The sequence below is a fragment of the Echiichthys vipera genome (genome assembly GCF_963691815.1).
Source record: "Echiichthys vipera genome assembly, chromosome: 5".
NCBI lineage: Eukaryota > Metazoa > Chordata > Actinopteri > Perciformes > Trachinidae > Echiichthys > Echiichthys vipera.
The window spans coordinates 22,264,164-22,285,541 of record NC_139830.1 but is presented as its reverse complement, the minus strand read 5'-3'; the positions used below and the strand labels follow the sequence as shown (position 1 = coordinate 22,285,541).

General features: G+C 42.6%; 1 protein-coding gene across 1 annotated transcript in view; it reads right to left on the bottom strand.

The window, feature by feature from the left end:
• The window catches only part of robo1 (roundabout, axon guidance receptor, homolog 1), a 128,626-nt gene that overhangs the window by 96,227 nt on the left and 11,021 nt on the right, over positions 1-21,378 (bottom strand). Inside the window, exon 2 of the mRNA XM_083914653.1 lies at positions 14,031-14,357. Coding sequence (XP_083770779.1) covers positions 14,031-14,357 — 327 coding nt within the window. The remainder of the gene's footprint in view (positions 1-14,030; positions 14,358-21,378) is intronic.

Sequence of the window (21,378 nt, the reverse complement as noted above, 5' to 3'; positions counted from 1 at the left end):
CCAGGGTTGTTTGGAATGAGCGAAATGGTCACCTCGATCGCTTCTACTGTGACAGCTTCCAGACAAGATGAGACTAAAAAGCTGTCTCCGGAGAACTTGGCCTAGTTTTTCCCTTCCTCTCTGATATCTCACCTCTCTTGGACATATCCCGACACCATCTCACGTACGTTTGTTTTGTGGTATTAATACAATCAGAAGACACACAAGTCGGAAAACATTAATCTGAACTGTGAACCTTGGGAATCAGATTCACACAAAAACAAGAAAATACTGAATTTACATGGTTACGGCCATTTGTGGCAGCCAACCTGAAATGATTCAAAACGTTGACATCTGACTGACATTCACATTGTGACACACTGTTGCAATACTTTTGTTCACTTAAATCTACAGATCCATATCACAAAAAAGTGAATGCTGACATTTCCTTTGGGTCCAACGGTACATGCCAATGGTAATGTTATAGGAGTCCTTTATGGTCAATATGAATAACAGTTGATGTTCAAAATAAATATATATATAGTTATATGAGGACAGCTATAATAATGTATGTGTGTCTGGAGGACAAAGCTGACTTTATGTGGCTTTGCCTCAGGGGAAATACTTGGAATCTTATGCGGGATGACGGGAAACCATATTTTCTGATACAATCCAAGCTTGAAAGCACTGCTGCAAAAATCCTTTTTGTGGAAAAGTGAATCCAAAAAGAGTCCAAGCAGTCTGTGATCTAGTCATTGAGATGGATTTGTTCTTGCAGCTTTGCTTTGCCACAGTCATTCCAGAGACTTATAATTACTGCCACTTTTAAAAAAAAATGACTTTGGAAAGACAGATACTGAACATATGCCTCCGATACAGGAGGGGACAATAAATCGTTTATCTCAGAGGTAACTGTTGCATGAAAAAAAATTATATAAGCAGAACTGTTACTTTACTACACCAAATACCTTCCGTTTTATACTCAATTTCAATTAAGAGGCAGGGGTGTGTGTGAACCACCCCAAGCAATTAGAAATTATTGATCTGTAGAATTGTCTCAACAGTTGTTAATTCCAAACAGCTTCAGTCTAAATGAATACCTAATGAGATGCACATTTCAGAGAGAATAAGCCAACAGGAATCTTGATAGAGTCAATGTGCATAAATGATGAAATGTGTGTCCCTGATGGCCTGAAGGTAAGTGCAATTATGGTCTTGAAGGCATATTCAATGTCATTAAGAGACTACTTTAAAAGTTGATTAGATCAGGAATAGGCTCCCATCACTGTGAACCATACGTAGTGGAAGCTATAGCTCATAGTCAAGACAGGTAGTGCATATATTTAGAGAAGGGTAGACAGTGGATACAGATGGTGCTGGGGAAGAGAGTTTTTTCATCTTAAAACACTGTCATTCATTTTTACATATGAAAAAGTTCCCTGCCAGAAAGAGGGCATCCTAGTCAAGGTGACCTCTGGGGCGTGAAACATCAATGGATCAGGTGCAGACCAACCGTTCTATTGAAGGTGGGAAGCTGAAAGGATTCATAGCAACTTCAAAGAAACCATTGGCAAAACACAGAGAGAAAAGAGAGCACTTATAACAGTTGACATCAATCAATAATGGTTTGGGAAATGGATTCCCATTCTGTTGACCAAAAGCAGTGCTGGAGGGGAATCTTTATTCTGAGCCTCCACCAGAGTGCGATGGCCATGAACAGTTTAAGAGCGTGAATTACATTTAAGAGCAACTTGCATTGTGAACAAACAGTGCAGGGCCAAGGGATGAAAGCCAGCTGTCAGGCCACAGTGGCAACTGCTTCACCACTGAGGACAGTGCCTGTTTGCCAACAGCAAATAACTGCCTTTGGCCCATTTAGTACCATCTCTTTTTCTTTTCTGCAAACAAAAGCAGTCTGCCGCTGAGATGACACAAGCTCTTCTCCAGTGGCTACCGCTACACCGCCCGATCAAACACAGAGCTGTATGTGGAACAAGCCCAAAGCCAACACAGTAAAGAACTCTGAACTAACCAGAGTACATGAACACTACATACTGCCAGGCCAACACAGAGGAATTTTAAGTCCCTTCTGTTTTGGCTCATTTGTTATCCCGGCATTTGCTTTGCAAGGAAAAGTGTTCATTGGTCATAAAATCAAGTTGATGAGAAAAGAAAACACATACATACCTGGATTTTTTTAGACTAGACTGGGAAATGTACAGTATTATATTTGTCACTTTTTAAAGTGATACAGATCTGAAGTCATGACAAAAACATTAGTCTTTAGCAGTACAATGCAGGCAATGTCTAAAATCACATACAAATGCAGGGAGGTACAGTAGGTAAGTGGTAACAGAAAATAAACATCAGACTAACACAAACAGACCAACGCCTGAACTGGGTCAGAACAGCAATAGGTTTCCATTCAAATGTATTGTAAATGTTAACCAAATTCAGAACAAATCTGAAAATTAGAATCAATGCCTGTTTTCATCCACTATGGTTATGTGATGATTAGTATAGTTGAGATTGATTCATTGAGATAAGCAGTGGATGGTGCGAAAACCGTCACACCCTGTGATCCCCCCCACCGCAATGCCCGGTCTAATTCTGTGGTAATTCAATGGGAAACATTGCACACACTTCACGTAGCTCACCATTTTTTGCTCTATGTCACATTTTGTTTTTATTGATTCACCAACTTTTCTACTTTATCCAACTGTGAGAACATTTTTGCGATATTTCAGGACTTTATCGAAATTATGGCCTCTCCGTTTAGGCGCAAATTTAAAATCTGCATTTAATCGAGTGGTTGAAAACCCACCTACTGAACCCCTACAGTAACGCAAAGGAACAAAAATTAAATATATAATTAGAACATGCTGGTTTACAATGGCCCAATGCCATGGGGCTGCCAGTGAGCGTAAGAAAAATGAGGAACATACAGTATATACATATATATATATAAAAAGCTTAGGTAAGTGTGTTGAGACTGACTTTAGAGAGATATCTCAGTTGGCAAGTGCTCAAACAACCACACCAAATGCAGGCAGCTATAAACACGCAAGCACTCACAAACAAATGTCACACAAACATGCACATCACACTCTATGTAACACGCACACATACATTCTATGGCAGAATGCTTATAGAGAGTTGCCAGCTGTCGGAGATCTTTGAGAGAACAGAACACCACCTGTCCCCTTATCTTTCCCTCAAGAGCCAAAAGAGAATCTCCATCCAACTGGAGCCACCTCCATCTACTCTCTCATCCTAATGGCAGTATTTCCGCTATTTTCTATTCAACAATTTATCCCTGTCTTTGTTGTTCCTTCCCATCTCTCCTTCCTTCTGCGTTTGATCTCAAAGCACCAGATTCCATGCAGTTATTTTAAAGCACATCAAAGCTTTTCTTTTAAATGTTGTACATGGAGACTTGGTAGTGATGAGACCTGATGAGCTTTAGATCTGGGTTCGAAGTGGACATTTTTGCCAGATGTTGCTCTTGCCAGATAGGAATTTGGCCATCAGGTCAGTGACAGTGTGTGTGTGATCTGGTGCAAGGTCAACATTTCTGTGTCTCTGTGTTTACACTATCTCACTCTTTCACCTCTGTCCTCTCCGTGCCATTGTTTGGTTTCGGTTAGCTGAGTGTTTGGGTGCCGACAGACTGATGGAAGCCAGGCTGAAGTATGGGCAAACTCCAACCATAGCTAAACCTGGATTTGCTGTTTTTGATGTTAGCCAATGTGATACTCTCACAGAACAGAGAGCGTAAGTATAAATGATAGCACTGTTTCAGTTAAGTGAGCAAGACTATGTGCAGGTGGAGCTCTGGTCAAGCTGGACCGCCAGTCAAAAAAGCAGCATGTGCAGTTTCCAGGTAACCAGCTGTAGTGAGAATGTGTGTATGATGGTAGTGCTAATGGGCCAGAGTTCCTTTGAGAAACACACACACAGGCACATCTACACAAACACACACATGCACGCGCGCGCACACACACACACACACACACATACACACACACACACACAGACCTGCTCATACTGTACACAGAGCACAGGAACACTTTAGCCTGGGAAAGCCAAGTGGAAGGAATGAGTGATGGCCCAACCAGATGTCTGGGAGTTATGGTCTGAATCGTTGGGGCTAGGCTGATGTTTTTCAGACAACCTGAGCAGCACTTTAGCAGATGGAGGTCACCACTGGGTAGCATAGCTAAAATTAACCCAACAGCTTAGCATGAATTGAGCCGGGCCCCTGGGCAGGGAGCTTGCATCCCACAGGATTGAGGCGGGTGCTTGGCAGGGAGTACCAGGCCGGCAGGGATGAGACCGCAGCTGAGGGAAGGCTTCACAAACTCAGCAGTGTCCCCTCTGTCTCACAGCAGTCACTCCAACTCCTCCGAGGTTGAAAGTGAATTTACATGGCGGTGGTGAACCTTGGGTAATGTGATTAAATCCTGGCAACACACTGAGCGATGATTAACTTATTTTCTCCCCTCTCTGTGCCCTTCCATGCTGCTTCTTGCATCTCTGTCAGGCAATCAATAAGCTATTATAGTTCCAAACAGTGGGGTAAATTAACTTACGGCTCTACCTGCAGAGTCGGCACTCTCCACTAATCCCTTTGGTAGGGAAAAATGACACTGGGCGCAAGGGCCGGGTCCAGAGATCATCTGCTATCACACCATGATTATCGGCATGATGCTCACAGAGAAAGTAAAACAGATTCTCAGGTTCAAACATGGCACTAGAGGTTATATATTGTAAAGGCCAGGTCTCACTGCCTGGATGCAGAGTGCGTAACAGCTACCTTGCTGAAACTGCTGAGTTTGCCATTGATGATGGCTATTTTGTATTATACATAATACAAACACATTGAAACTTTAGCGAAACTGCTGTTAATATGAGAAAAGAAAAAAAGATAATTACACCGTCTGTTTTTGCTATGAACGATGCATGTCCCGTGGAAAAAATAGCTGAGACCTCGAGAGCCAAAGTTACGTTGCTCAGAGGGGCTGTGTAGTTGCTCTATTATGTCAACATGTGCACCAAAATAAAATACAACAACGCAATGCACATGTGCTACTGGCACATGCTGTGTGGCCCAGGCATAAGGCTGTAGGGAAGAATGATAGTTTTGCAGTGCCTCTTATGAGTGAGTTACACTGCACTATAAGTACAAGAAATGAATATTGGAAAAATGCGTGTTGAAAACTGGCATAGGTGAGTTCCAAACCCCAAGCTATTTTTGAGGAAGCAAAGAACTCTGGGAACAGGACTAGCTCCATCCTGCCCGGTCACTGAATGGGCTTTCTATCCCATCCATCAGATGGGATCCAATCCGCTAAATGGAGCTGAGGCACCACTGACAGATTTGAATCTGATACTACTGCAAGGCGAAGAAAGAGAGAGAGAGAGAGAGAAAGAGAGATAGAGAGAGAGAGAGATAGAGAGAGAGGGGGGGGGGGGGTCTGGAAGAGAGAATAGAAATGTCACCCCCGAGCCTAACAGCAACACTATGGTCATACAATACCGAGCCTCAATGAGTCAGATGTCAGCTATTTCAAACATACCCACAGCAACTGACTACTGTTTGAATTCTGAATGGATCCTCTCCACTTTTCTCCTTTTACACATGACGTCCCCCTGTCTGTCTTTTATCCAACTCTTTGCGGTATATGGTTACATGGAGATCCTTTTGTGTCCTTGCCACACCCTGTTCAGAAAGGTCAAGCAGGCACAAAGAAGAGGTGAGGGTGTATCTGCTCTATTCATCACTCAGTCAGGCTGCCCCTTCTCCTTATGGTCCTAATTACACTATTGTATTATGTTTACATACACTCCATTGAGGATAATTATGTTCACCACAATTGTAGTAAAGCCTGGGGTGCATAAACAACATTCTCTCAGTTAATAAGATGAAACAGATGTTTAAACAAGTCTAACTAAATCGTTCAGATATGAGTAGCATCAGTTCAATTATGTGTATTGTTAGTTTGTTGCTTTTGCTGTTCATCCATTTATTTTTATGCCCTTTGTAATTAGTGCACCATTACTGCAGTAATGTAGTCAATCCCTTCATTTGTAACGTGAGACCCAATATTCTGAATATCTGGGGCTTAGAAATGAACTGCTAGAATTACAGAGAGGTCAGGATAACAGAACGCTTACATAAAAACTGCACAGTGATAATCAGCAACAACTCTCACTCATACCTGCCCTATTTTAGGACACAGCTATATATGTGACACACCAAGGAGAAACTAATTTTCTCCCAATTGTTGCTTTAATGATCAGATTAGCTACCATAGCAACCAAGGACAATTAGATGACAATTGAATGCCACCACGTATCCCTTGTTTGCATTTGTCATTGACTGATGGCATGGCTGTGACTCTCCACAGTCAGCAGCAAGTAGACTGCATTTCATTTGTAGTCAGCACAAGGCAGACCATTATCAGTGTTTGGCCATACTACTTACCTCACCTGCCTGTCTTACTCCAGGCTCAGCAACATGCTACAAGTCTGATAACATTTCAGATCCTCCCCACCCCCCACTCGTCCTGTCCCTTCTCCTTCGCAGAGGCCTTGGAAAAAAAGTTGCCTCCTTTTTTTTTTTCCTTCACAGGAGACAGAGTGAGGAAAAGTAACATAGTGGGGCACAATCAGAGGAGGGGGGGGGGAGGGTAGAAAGGAGAGCAAAACAGGATATAGCATGTGGGAGTATATATCAGATAATGGCTGATATAGCACAATGGTGGCACATAGACAGTTTCCTGTGTTATCAGTTCACTGAACCTGCGCAGAATAAGTCTGTCTTCCTACATCTACTTTTGGGCAACTAAAAACCAAACACATTTACAAATTACAAATACCATCCATGTCAGGGATAAACCAAAGCCGTGTGCCATACACTTACATAAATAATGCCACAGAGAATGTCACTTAAATATCCAGAACCTAATATATGATTGTTACTCTGCCAGTATACAGATGAACTACACGTTACTATGCTTGAAAGTACATGAACTTGTTTTGTTTTGTTTTGCAAAAGCAACTGAAACTCAGTATTTGGGAGCAAGCTTGTCAAATATGTGCCTGACATATCACTGGTCTTGTTTTGTACCCTTGCTGTAAGTGTGTCCAAGAGTTGACAGCTAGATGCGTGCACTCTTCTGAGAGTTAGAGGATAGCTGAAAAACTATCTGTCTCCTGGGCGTAGACAGTGAAGACAAGGACAAAAAAAAACCCCAAAAAAACAGGCCATCACAAGGTCCGTGCAGGCTCATCTTAGGAGGACTGAGTGTGCCCCTTGTGCACATTTTGCCAAAATGTTGTCTGAAATCCCTGAAGTTCCAGTCTCCAAACCCCTTAATCCTCCCTAACTCCATCGTCTCGGATCGGGGAGCATGATAGAAGGTTTCAAGTGAGGGCTTAACCCAGGTTTAATAACCAGAGCATGTCCACAGAGCAGAACACCTCGTCATATGACCAGACACCAGAATAGAAGCACATCCGCACGCACACACGCATGCACTTCACAGACACATAAACACACATATGTACAGTCTCTCTGAACACAGGAGAGGCTCAGACCAAGAGGAGATTACACCTCACAACAAGAGTAATACCCAGGTCTCCGCAGAAGAAGTGGAGATTAGAGTCAGCAGCAAACATTCATCTGGTTCTACAAGCATTGACTCACAGCTTACCACCAAGAACATTTATCACATATGGAGCAGAGCCAAAGACACACCTCAGACAAATATGGAAAAATGTTGATAAAAGATGGACACATAAAACAATCAATCATGCACACACAAACAATGTAGATGTTTTTAAGAGGAGAGGAAGTGAAGGCACTCTGTTATCAATGGTACTCCTGAGTGGAAGTACAGGACCACTGGACTCAAGAGCTCACATACGGTATCTTATCTGCTCTAGACTGGCACTTCATAATGTTAATATCATACTTCACTATCCTGGGAGCCTGCAACCATCCTACCCATGATCCTGTTCTGAGCTATAGCCAGAGGCAAGGATTACATAGAGATGAATAAGCAGTCACTGTGGCGACCGGGGAAAAAAAGCTCTGACTATGTCCACACACCCAGACAGACAGAAAGCCGTGCGGCTCTACCTTTTTTAAAGAAATCTTGAGATTTCTGGGGAATATCACTGTGTGTAAATGGATGGACAAAAAAAACATCTACAGAAACAAAGGGAAGTGCTTAAAGTGGACCCCATTAGTCAGCATTCCCTTCCTTGTTAAGAAAGACGAGCCATGAATTAAATTAATGCACTCTGAGAGGGGATCCGAAAAGGCAATTCAGAGAGGATGTCAGTGTGAAAGAGCTGTGTTTACCACATCTAATGCAGTTTATTCGTTATCTTTATAAAGACCAGAGATCATACAAGCACCATCATCATCTATCACACTAAAAGGGACTAACTCAAGCTACACCTTCTGAAGAAGTATTTTATGGTGCCATTAAAAAGCATGTTATTCACCAAGACTCGGTAGTTATTGCTTTATGGTGCAATTTCTTCCCAACTCCTTCCCATGACAATCTGATAATGCAGATGAGTGGGAATCACATGACATTATTTCTTGCGCTATTAACTTTGATTTCCCTAGTCTCAAAATCTCAAACTGTGCCCAGCTTTTTCTTCATCGTATGTTTTCCGTATACAGCAAGGGACAGAAGGAGGGATAAAAAGGGGTTTGCATGTACTTTTGTAGCCTTTGTCTCCCTTGCCTTCCCTAGCCCAGTAAGCTGTCAGAGACGGGTGGAGCATAGAGTGATTGATGGGACTTTGGGCAGGCTCCTTTACCCATGTATGTACACCTGTCTTCAGCTCATGTACAGACTCCTTCACACAACACTTCCTAGACATTGTTCACTAGACCAGTGTAGACAAACTGACAGATTGATGAAATCAAACACACAAACACAAGTCACTTACTTCGCCTCACCCAATTGTGTTCAATCGAAGGCTTCATTCTCATATAAACCAATCCAGTCATACCACTTTCTCCCACTCTGCAGGATGTGTGTTATTTTTACGCTCGGTGCCAGTGTTTGCTGTAAAACAACACAAAGCAGCTAAAACTCTGTTAAAAAGCTGCCCTGCTTCACTGCTCTGGGTCTTATCCGAAACTAAACTGCACTCTTTCTCATGGTGTGCATTTTGAGCTCTTGGCCTCGCATCTAGCCAGCGGTATTAGTTTTGGTGGGGGAATGGGGGCTATGTGGGGGCGGGGTTATGCTGGTGTGTTAGTGCAAAAGATGAGTGTGACATTTGACACATTTTTACATCACTGAAAGAGACACGTTGGGTCAATTACGTCAGCCAATAACTACCAGGTTGTGTATTACATATTTTAAAATGGTTAAACTTTTAAGGTACGTATCCAGGATACCAACAAGCACAGCATGCTATCAGAGATACCGCACATTTTTGTAATGCCGGCTTTGTTCGCAGAAATTCTCTACTCAAAATAGCATTTAGGTATCAACGCAACACAGAAAATAGATGCCCCAGGTTTAATTACATGGATTGCATTGATTTTTGCAAACACCCTGAAGTGCTAAATATGCTAGGCTCAACAGGCGACACACGCAACACGCATGATAAAAATGTCTCTCTGCATATATGGAATAATAGAAGACTAATTGAAATGCATGTGTGGAACATATCCTCCCTGCAGAGGTTTCACAAAGACTGGGCTGACAGTTATGTATTTGGGGGGTTGTAATTAGACGGTAACCATTTTCCATGTGCTTAAATTTCAAGATTAACAGCAGTGGACTGAAATAGCCTTGAACAACAGCACACATATGCAGAAAGTATTAAGAGCAAGGTAAACTAAGAAAAAAAATGCATGCACAGGGATTTGTTTTAAAGCTAACAGCATGCATGCAAAACTTTTTACACATATGAAACTGAGTTTTCTTAGCGAGGCAGAGTTCAGCTTCGACATCCTCATAAGCACACACACACACACACACACACACACACACACACACACACACAGACACACCACTGGGCTTTGAGATTGTGGAAGGGTTCTGCATTCCAACATAAAAAAGATTGGAGTGGAGGCCAATGAGAGAGAGAGTCTGTGGTGTGGAACCCCATGCCTCAGCTGCATGTTGACTCATGAAGCAGACCCTGGCTGTGCCATTTGCACCAATTTGCTCAGAACCTCCCTGAGACAAATAACTGCCACAGAGCTGTAACACACTCAGCCTCCAGTTCCCTGGCAGCTTGCCAGCACACTGAATGCTGCTTCTGCTGGGGTTAGCTGTCCTGATATGTTCTCCTTCTGCTCTTGCTCTCTCCTTCTCCGCTGTTTCTTTTTCTCTACCTCACCCTTTGATCTTTCTCTTCACCTTATAGTCTATATTTTACATTTAGAACTCCTTCAGATTTGCAGAGCAGAAATAGGTTAAAGGAGTCCCAAAATAACATAAACAGAAGGAGAGATGTGATCAAGTCCATGACATTCAAAAACTGATGCACTTTACTGTCACTCTTGTAATAGGTTAATGAAAGGCAAACACCATGACAAATAAATAATTACTGTGGCACCGGGTAGTGAAAGAAGCTGTTTCAGTTTTGGTGGTTGTTCTGCTTCAGTGGGTAGGTGTGGAAAAATAATGAGTAAAGAGGGGAAATGGCTGAGGGCAGGGGGGAAAGATCTGTTGGACTCAGATGTTATTTGTCAAGTGGAGGGGTTAATGTTGAGGTTGGAGGTGTGCTTAATGGGACACTATGAAGCGGGGGGGGGGGGGGGTGCTGAAGGGGACACCATGAAGACCCAGAGTCTTTGAGAGCCAATAGATATAGTACATGGGATTTCCTGCAAGAGAGACGGGCGGGTCCTCAGATCAGTGGGTGGTGGCCATGCTGCCTTTTGACTGGTGCATGCCAGCCTGTCCTCCACTCTGCAGATGACCCTAAGGCATGGCCCTTAATCTGTCAAGATGAACCCTGCATCCTTCAACACATTCAAAACCCAGACCTCCCCCCACAAACCAGAGCGACAGTGAAGCCAGCTGGCTGCACATGGTGACAGAGGTTTCGCAGAAGCATCAAGATCAATGAAATTCTGAGATAAACTTGGCTAGACTAGAGTTATATGAAATGGTCCAAATTCAAGTAAACACCCCTTTGCTTCTGTTGTTAGTGGCTGTAAAAAAGTAAACTCTGCCTCTGGAGAAAGGAGCCTGTGTGGATATAAGGCCTACAGCCAACCCTGTGCGGTCAGCACTGTGCAGTCAGCCAGGCCACTAGACAGCAGGCCCTGAGGTTATCGCCTGCTCGAGTGGAGCAGTGTGCCGTCCATTACCTCACTTTACTATCTTCGCATCCAGGAAAAGGGAAACAAGCTATTCATAGAGCCTCTCAAGGCCTCCTGCACAGTGCTGGGTAAAGGAATTGCTCCGGTATGTCACAGAGTTGTCACAGTATACTGCACACATACTCTATTTTGCCTATGTGTCATCTGTCAGGAAGTGCTAAATAAGAGTGAGCACATTCTCTATTACTTTTAAATTATATCTTGGAAGTTTTGAATGTTTGGTGAAAACATATATGGCTTCTAAAGGTGCACAGGTTATGGAAAAACAACAACAATGTAACAATTTAGGGCATATTTAAATGTGACCTAAACACAAAGCAAGTTCATCATTTGCTGTCAGCATTGCTAATACAAAGGACATAATCACATAACAGGGAAGGAATCCTATCTTAAGCTTGTTTGAATAAACAAGGCAAACAGGATTTATAGTAAATGCATTAGCCCAGGCTTTGGGTTAAGAGGCTGAGATAGAGAGAGCGTGGGCTGTACTGTACATGTGGTTAATGATAAACCAAACAAACTGGGTTAGCTCTCCTAGCCTGGCAAAACAGGACTTGTTGAAACTTGGATTATGTTAACAATCGCTGGTGAGTAAGGGAAACTGTTAGAGCCAGGCTCTTAGAATAACATCTCTAAAAAGTTGTGTTTTTAGCTTTTAAAGTGAAAACGTTAGAGGGGGAGAGAGCTAGGCAAAGTCAATAAAATTAAAGCCACAACTTCCTTCTTAGGAGTTTCATTGGGAATTAGAAGCCTGGGTGTACCCTCAACTTACACTGAGTCTGAGTAAAAAAAATGTCTACAATGTTCAGATCATAACGGTTAAGGTATGACAAGCATCTTAATGACAACATACAATCCATAATGCTCTAAACTTTTCTAATACGCCCTTGTGAGACATATTTATGGCTTGTAGTTTCTTCACTGTGGGGTTTAAATGAAGCCTTGTAAAGACAGCTCAGTGTTTCTCTGATTTTTCTTTTTCTACTGCCTTTTTTTTCTTCAGCAGGGTTCCATCCCGGTTGCTCCGACAACATAATTATATGTAGTTAAGTATGAGCTGCAGAGAGGGGAGTGAGAGACACCAACTAAGCGAGAAGGAGAGAGAGGGCTGGAGCACAGTGGCTTGTCATTATGGGTCCGTTTGAACCTTTTACAAAATAAGCAGCCCGAACTTGAGACTGAGCCAATGGTACTCTGTACTCGGTCCTCGGGAGTCCTGCCAAGTGTCTTTTTTTTTTTTGACTTTACAAAAACCCACCTCTGAAAAAAAACTGTATCTTCTATTACTGGGGAATATTTTTAGCATACTGACCTGTGGAAACTTTTAATGAGCCAAACACTTGCCACGCATCCTTTTTTTATTTCATATTATTAATTTGCCTCTAAAGTAGGTTGGATGATTACATTTTAATTGTGTAGAAGTTAAAATTTTTATGCTGACACGCTTGGCTGGCATTAGATATTGCAGGATATATGAGGATAAGACACCATCTGAACCACCACTCTGCACTGCATCTTCTCTCTAATCACCTGAAGGGAGACTTCTACTCTCCATTTGACAGCAGAGCTCATGAAATACACCATAACAGTGTATTATCAAGAATCCTGTAAAGGTATCTGATGCTCCTTGCTTAACATTTCACACAGCTGACACTGAAGATGGAAAATATCAAAAACAGCATTAAGAGTAGAGAAGTTACAGCTCACTAACACAAATACAGCTTCAATCTGAAAATGCACAGCAAGCAGTCGTACCCGCTTTGACAAAAGCTTCATACCCAAGACCATTACCCTCAAAAAGCCAGAAGCCAATGCTCAGCCCCTGTCCACATTAACTCACACATGTACGCATTCAAACACACAATTCTTTCTTTCCCCATCTTGATTAGATTACAGTGAGCGGGTTGGTGACAGCCTCTGGGCATGCTAGAGGAGCGGTTGATATCTGAGCTCTCCTCCTCAGCCTTCAGAGCAAAGAGATAATATATCTGCAGAGCTGACCTCACCAACGAAAGCAGCCTTTAAAGAATCATGGGAACAAATTTGTCAACACAGGTCACCACTCGCAAAAAGCCTAAATGGTTTAGAAAGATTATTTTCTCTGCCTTCATTGCATACCCACTGACTGCCAAATATACTCCTTACTAATGTATCCCCAGGCCTGCCTGTTGAATCTAGAGATGCTTAAATCCACTTTACATCAAAGCTAACCTTGTTGCATGAGTGTGGCAGACAATAGCGGGAATGTCTGATACTTACATGAAATGAGTGGGAAATCTCTTCATTAAAAGATGACTAAACACAGATGCAACGATTGCATTCCTTTCCATATAAAACCTCATATCTTTCTCTCTGACAAAAAGCAGTAGTAGGGCAAAAACAGAAAGGGCTTTGTTCCCATTGTTGCTCGTGACCACCTACCATGGGCCCTTTAGAGAAGCACTCACCCTAGAATGATCAGGCCACTTCTCCCTCAAGGCTCCGCAGGCCTACAGAGACCGCTGGGCCAAACACATCCTGCCCATCTCCTAAGAGATTATCCAACTCAATGAACACATTGAGCAGAGAAACAGTGAAGGAAACTGGAGCCTGCTATTCAGCTGCATCTGAACCCAAACTCTTCCATTCACACCCACACTAGAGGCAAAGAAGTAATAGGAAGACATGCTGCACTTACTGGCTACTTCCAGTGAGGCATTGTGGCTCACTGCCTCTCCCAGGTAGTTGCGGGCAACACAGACATAGGAACCTTCATCCGGCTTGCTCCGTCGTCCGTGGACGATGCGTAGAAAGAAGAGGGAGCCACTGGGCAGCAGCATACGCTGAGAACGGGGATTGTCCCTGTCTGTTTCCACACGCTCTCCATCCTTGTACCACTCCACTGTCGGGGTTGGCCGCCCCTCCGCTTTACAGTTGAGAGTAGCAGGTTCCCCTTTGGAAACAATCAGGTCAGAGGGATGCTCCACAATCCGGGGTGGGGTGTCCTCTTGGCGCAGTCGGGATCCTGTGAAGAAATTACAAAAATGAAAGATCTGTGAGGATTTATACCAATGAATGGATTGTATAGTCCATATTTCTCTGTTATAATATAAAATGGTACGTAGGCCTTCAAGCTTATTGTCATGGATGACAGTGCTTAACAGTACAGCAGCATAACTAACTCTGGATATATGTAATTACCATAGCACTGAAATAATATATTTATCTATAGGTTCTAATTATTGATGTAAGTTGAGAAAGTGACTGTGCCTTTTTGATCAGATCTGACCAGCTACTCGTTAGCATGAGTAACACACTATATGGACTTAAGTTGCACACTTATGTATGCGCCTTCACGCCTCCAAAGAAGTGCTGGTATATTATATATATATATATATCATATTTCAATACAGACAATATAATTTGAAAGCAGTGGAACATATTATTTCATGCACAATGATAGGTACTGCTGATGCATTAGATGAAGTATTAAAGATGAAATAAACTACCAATCTGTGAAGTCACTCTTTAATTACAGTAACAGTAAAGCTGAGCACTGATCCAGTTATGCGACTCTGTCATTTCTAAGATCAAAGTGCAGAAAAGAAAAAAACGAAGGCAACAGTAATCAAGAATATGGCACACCTTTAAGGTAAAAGGAAATTAAAAGATACAAGATAAGATAAAGATGCATAGCTTAGCGTTAACGAAGGAGCAGGAATAGAGATTACACTATTGAAGGAGGAGAAGCGCTGCCAACAACAGTGCCAACAGCAGTGCTAAGGGAGTTAACACCCCAGTGATATCTCAGGTCATTACTATTGCTCTCCGACCAGTCAGCTGTGGCTATCAAACCTGCTTTACATGCAAATTAGCTTCCTGCTGTTAATTCCTGAAGGGTGGGAATTAATGGTTGTGAATGCATTGTGTGCATAGGCACAATGGTATGTGTATGTGTGAGGGTGAGAGAGAAAGAGAGACTTTTTCCCCCACTTGCCATATCTCCCAGCAAAGGCCTTTGGAGCCCATTCAGGACCAATTAAAAAGAGTATGGTGTAATTGGAGGCACCGGCCCGCAATTAATTTACCCAGCATCCTGTGAACTTGCCACACTGCCTCATTTCCATGCCCTCCGCCCATCCCCCCTTACCCTACAAATCTGCTGCTGAGAAGGCATCTTCTTATGGTCACCATATATTTTAAGTAAAGTCAGCATAATCACTGACAGCTCTGTGGCATGATTAATCACGTCTAGCAAATATGTAGTGTGGTCAATGAAATCTAATTAATCCAGTACCCAAATGAAGGACATCATGATCATGAATGCATTTTCCCTTGAGCTCCAGTATAGGCTCCTTCTTTGGGATAAAGTTTCATGTTTATATCCAGCACATTGGTTTATTGGTCACAAACTGCATGGATTGTGTCTTGCCTCAATGTTAGAGAGAAAATAATTATGACAGTTGTCTAAATTAGTCTAAATAAGCCACAATAGGCAAGGCTAATGGTTCATTCTTCTCACAAGCATTTATTTACAGTTGTAAATAATTACATGATAATTTGTGCTTAAGATAATGCAATATTACAGTTGCAGTGTGATTTTATGCCACAGAACACTGTATTCAAAATGTGCCAGTAATGTCTACTCTATGTTTTGCACTTAGACTGAAGTCAATCAGTTAATGATTCAATTTTTAGTTGCAACACAACAAATGAGAAAAAGTCTCTCACAGAAGTCCCTGTAATTCTGCATGTCATTCTATAGATACTCAGTGGGTATGAAAAACATATCTGCAGAGATTAAAGCATCTCTGAGAGACAGACAGGCAGAAACAGATGGAGAATGAGAGAGAGTGGTACATCAAGCCTTTAGCAAGAATGTATTAGTCTGCTCTCTGACGCTGAAAAAAGTTTATAAAAAATACATGTCTGTGCTTCCTGACTATTGGAGCTGCCTGAACCACTACCAGGCTCATTAACCTCCATTTGTAACCTGCTCCCATCACAAGCTTTTGAACCTACAGACCATATGCTAACGAGGCCCGGCCTTTTGGTCAGACAGCATACTGGAGAAAAGAGCTGAGCTAACACTCCTCACTATGCTAGCATACACAGGCCCATTACCACCACAGTGACTTCATCACCACCGCAGCCCTTCACCAGACAAGGCATGCTAATATGTTTTATTAAAGAGGACTTTGAAGAGCTCCGCCGCTATCTTCTCTGCCCGTTCCCTTCCTGATTTAGATAGCTCCTCTCTAATTTGAAATTGTCTGAAGTTCAGGGTTTTATGGGGGAACCATTAAGTATTTAGATGTTGCCCACTGTGATGAGAGCTGTGCAGCAGGCAGCGCTGTGTTTGATCAGGCTGTTTACTGTAGATGATTACACCGGATCTGCATGATTAAGATGCAGACTGAAAAGAAAACATAGGTTACAGGTGAGTATCCTGTTTCAGGAAAGTTGGTAAGAAGAAGCAGGTAAATACATATTCAGCAGTTCATAATGTACTCTAATAAGTATTTTGTGTGTGATTCCCAAAGGTGTGTGAGTTTTGAGCAGTGAGTGGGTGCGAGAAAGTATCAGTTGCACCATGCTATTATGCTTTCCTTGTTCTTGATTGAATTCATTGTGGACATGTGTGCGTGCATGTTGGTGAGTGTATGTGTGTGTGTACTTTGCTGATCCCCACAGATGCTTTGAGTGACCCCAGTTACTTCAGCTCCATTACCCCTCACCAGGGGAAAAAGACACAGGCGGTGTAAAGGATTATTCTGTCATGATGGCCCAAACACTCCCGTGTCCCCCCTCTACAGATGCATGCTTTTAGAAGATGGCTAACTTTACTCATTCCTTACAACACGCTCTGAAGCCCAAATCTGAGACACAAACAAGAAAAGAGCAGAGTGCACACTTCACTACCGAACCAAGCTGTTGAGCATCTCTTTCTCGCTTCGCTCTGAGTTGTCTAACCCTCCCTTTAATTCAAAGCGCTGCCCTTCCAGCTGCTTTCAACCGCCCTCTCTCCTACTCTCTATCCCCCTACACCCCCCTTCTTTGCTTCCAGACAGAAAATGTGAAATGAGCTAATGCAATACACAGCCTCACCAAAGGGAAGCTGGGACTCCTACTGCAAGGATCTGATCGATTGCTGCCTGAGGCAAGATTCTCTCTCTCTCTCTCTCCCTTAACCCTCTCACTTGCTGGAACGATCTGTGTTTCTTTTTCTCTCATTTATTTTTTCACACACACACACACACACACACACACACACACACACACACACACACACACACACACACACACACACACACACACACACACACACACACACGCTCACATGCACGCACGCACACATACACACACACACACACACACATACACACACCACACACACACACACACACACACACACAGTTAAACTATGCTTGAGGGAGTCTTTGCTTGCTATGGAGGTGATTAAAAAAAACTACAATTCTCTGTGACTTTGCGCTCAATGCTAAAAGCAATCTCAGTAATGAACAAGAAACCATGGGAGACCAACAGCAACAACAAGCATACTGAATTGAACAGCCTTAGACCCATCCATACAGTCACCACAAGGGTCCGGACCCAGACACTGACCCATATACTCACACAGTATCTGTATGCATCTGAGGACTCTAAAGACCTTCTGGGTATTTGCCCACTCTGAAATTCAGGATTTTTCCCCAGTCCAATCATTGACAAACAGGGCATGATCACAGAATTTGCAGTGGTTCTCAAGAAGCCAAGGTCATTCTGCTGTCCATTAGATCACCTCTAGGCATACACTGTATATTAACATTATGGCTACCAGCTTCATATTGATTCATCTGGGTCTTGGGGCTGAACTTGATTTTCACCCTGCAACATGAGTCGATGTACTGTCAATCTATATTCCACAAGATAAGCCTGCTTCCCCAATCTGGTGATAAAGTAATATGCATACATTACATAGACTGCTTATGAATTTAAATGGCCAGGATAATTTATACTAGTCATTACCAACATATTACAAAAACTTTACAGACAGCAACAATATTACACACAGCAAAGATGAAAGGCTTCATGACTAAATAGAGCTTTGTTTCATATATCCACTTTTGTCTTCTCCTCATCCATATGTGTGAATGCTCTCTCCCTCTCTCGCTGTAAGTCTGCATGGCCAAGAATAGAATAATAGACTAATGCATATGATAATAAATGGAGAAAAATCTGAGGCAAATACTTGCTACTTAAAGTATATAGCCTATACCCCAATAAAAGTGGGGAAAACATTGTATAACTTAAAAAATACATTCATTAACTTATAGTTTATGGGTGAATTCAGTGGGTGCTACAGCCCCCTCAGCACCCCTACTTCCCATGCTATCGACACAACAGTTATGAGAGCTGCACTATTGATTATGTATAACTACATAATGCAACAGTTAGTGATGGAAGCATTTTACTGAGAACAGTTGCTGTCAGGGTAAATAGCAAAGATGTCAACTATAAGAAAATGCAATAAGGTCTTATTTGTGGCACTACAAAGCTTACGTGTCTGGGAGGCAGCAATCGATCTAACTACTCTGACTGAAAGCATTAAAGACTACTTGGAAGTAATGCCTCGACTCTAAGCAGCCTCAGGAAAAGAACCAGCTAGACGGGGTCAGCTCTGTAAGAGGTGGGGTCATTCCTAAACACAGCCTGGTTGCCCTTTGCAATTAAAAGCTCATGTAACCCCACAGGCGACATCATGTGAACTGAATTTTTATTACTAATCACCCTCAGCATAGAGATGGAGAGAAGCAGAAAGGCGGGTCAAAAAACAATCACCTAGCTAAAGTAATAAGTTCAGGTCCACTGATTTTCCCTGCTCGCTCAAAAAGCAAATGTGCCTGTGTCTCTCACAGCTCTTTTGCATAGCTCCTATCTTGGCAGAGCATGAGGGGGAAAAAAGGAGCCAGGCACCTGCCCTTTACCCCAGAGAACTCACAAGGGAGAGGGACAGTGAAGCAATTTACATCTGTTGTCACTGTGGTCCCCTGAGGTAGGGAGATGGGATAATGTGTCTACTTCCTTGAATGATAAACCAAACTTCACAATGCTGGGTCATTCAATCAAATCCGCGGTCAGGATCAAACAATTCATAAACAAGTTTCATGTGATCATATGAGCAATACAGTGGTAATTTCCTCCATAAAGATGCTCAAGGTCATAAAATCTCATAAAGACAGATGCTCAAATTGGGAGGTGTTGCAGGAGCTTGAGCCATATCATCACACCCCATATCAGATGTCCAGCTGAACAACGGAAGAGATATGGAATATGGGTCTGTGATAAGAAGGGCCAAGCACAGTAGGGCACTCCCTATCTACAGTCCCATTAATCTGTGATTAGGGGACTTAAGAGGGATTTATGGCAGAGATAAAAGCAGAGGGCGTGTCCCTCGGGGTAGCCAGGCGGAGACTTGAGCCACGCCTGCTCTGGACGCCGCCTGCCAATAAATGACTGAAGCAAAAGAAAAGGCACCCTTTTCTGTTGAATTAGAGAAGATAACGGAGAGAGAGGGCAGAGATAAGATGGAGGAACAGAGGGAGAGACAGAAGCGGAGCGAAAAGGCAAGGTACTGTTCTTCCGATCAGATGACATTAACAGGGGAGAGAAACTGAATCCTTTACCGTTTCCACATCAGGATCCCACCCTGGAATGCGCTGCATGAATGACTTTGCCAGTTGCATCAGATCATACCTGTTTTTAATGTTACACAAGGCTATCACTTACACTCCTAAGAGGCAGGATTAGAGCCCTGTGTGTGTATAGGGACCCAGAGGTGGGGTGATGGAAGGGGGTGATGGATATCTTTATGGCCTCTTTCTTTCCTCATCTCTTTGTCTCAGTTTACCAAACAGCACGGAGTACGGTTACCTCGCTGATACTACAGCAGCACTTGAGAACAGATATTGGTTTCCCGAAAAAATAGTACAACCATCCAAATGTGTATTTTTTCATCAAAGTAATCCTGAAACACGCTACCTGAGAGTTTACACACTGCAACCCAACACTACACTATTTGATTGCTTATCTGTATTTGCTGTTATAGAAACTAAGTACACACTCTTACAATGCTCCTTTTGATATTTGAGTGAAATGTGGCTTCTGCAGAATTTAATGCAAGCATGACACAAAGCTCCTTCGTTAATATTAAGGCCAAGACATTGAACAAGGTTAAGAAAGTAATCAGATAAAGTCTACAGACTGTAGTAACTCTTATTAATTTAAGTTCAAACAATATGAATGTGTGATACATAGGGAAGTTACCATTGGTTTAAAAGTAGTGATAGACCGATACATAGCCGGCCGATATTTGACTTTGTGTATTGGTATCGGCCCATGCGGGCTGCTGCGTTTGCCAATAGTTTTTTCCTGGCATTATTCACAGACAGGCGTACACAGGCAGCTCCGTGTTTCTGGAGATGCCATTTTTAAGCTTAATAAACATTCCTTTTTTTAACAAAGAGACTCATAACATTTGTGATTATCATTGTGTAATTTTTCTGATGTAAATTTAGGGAGCAAAAGTAGTATCGGCTCCAGATATCGGCTCAAGAAAACCGTCAGTCGGTCATCAGCCCTTAAAAATCCATATCAGTCGATCCCTAGTTAAAAGTAGAGCAATAACTTGGAAACTAAAAAAGTGCTCCAGTTTCCGGCAGTTCTGTAAATGGGGACTAATAAAATATTAAGATCCATCAGCAGCACATTATCACTGCCACTGCCTTTGATCGGCCTCAATTTTCAAATACATCATATACAATACAGAGGTGACAAGTCTGATGACGGCATCATGACCGGGAAGCACTCCCTCCTTATCTTCTCCGTATCTATCTTACCAACATTAGCTCTGGGGTTGTTGTATAATCAATGTTGCTCATCAGGATGTGAGCTAACAAAGCCACCCCCCAGGCTTAATGCACAAGCCCCAAATCTGGTTGTGTCAGCTGGGAAACACATCCCTGACTCTACCCTGGCAGACAGCCCCA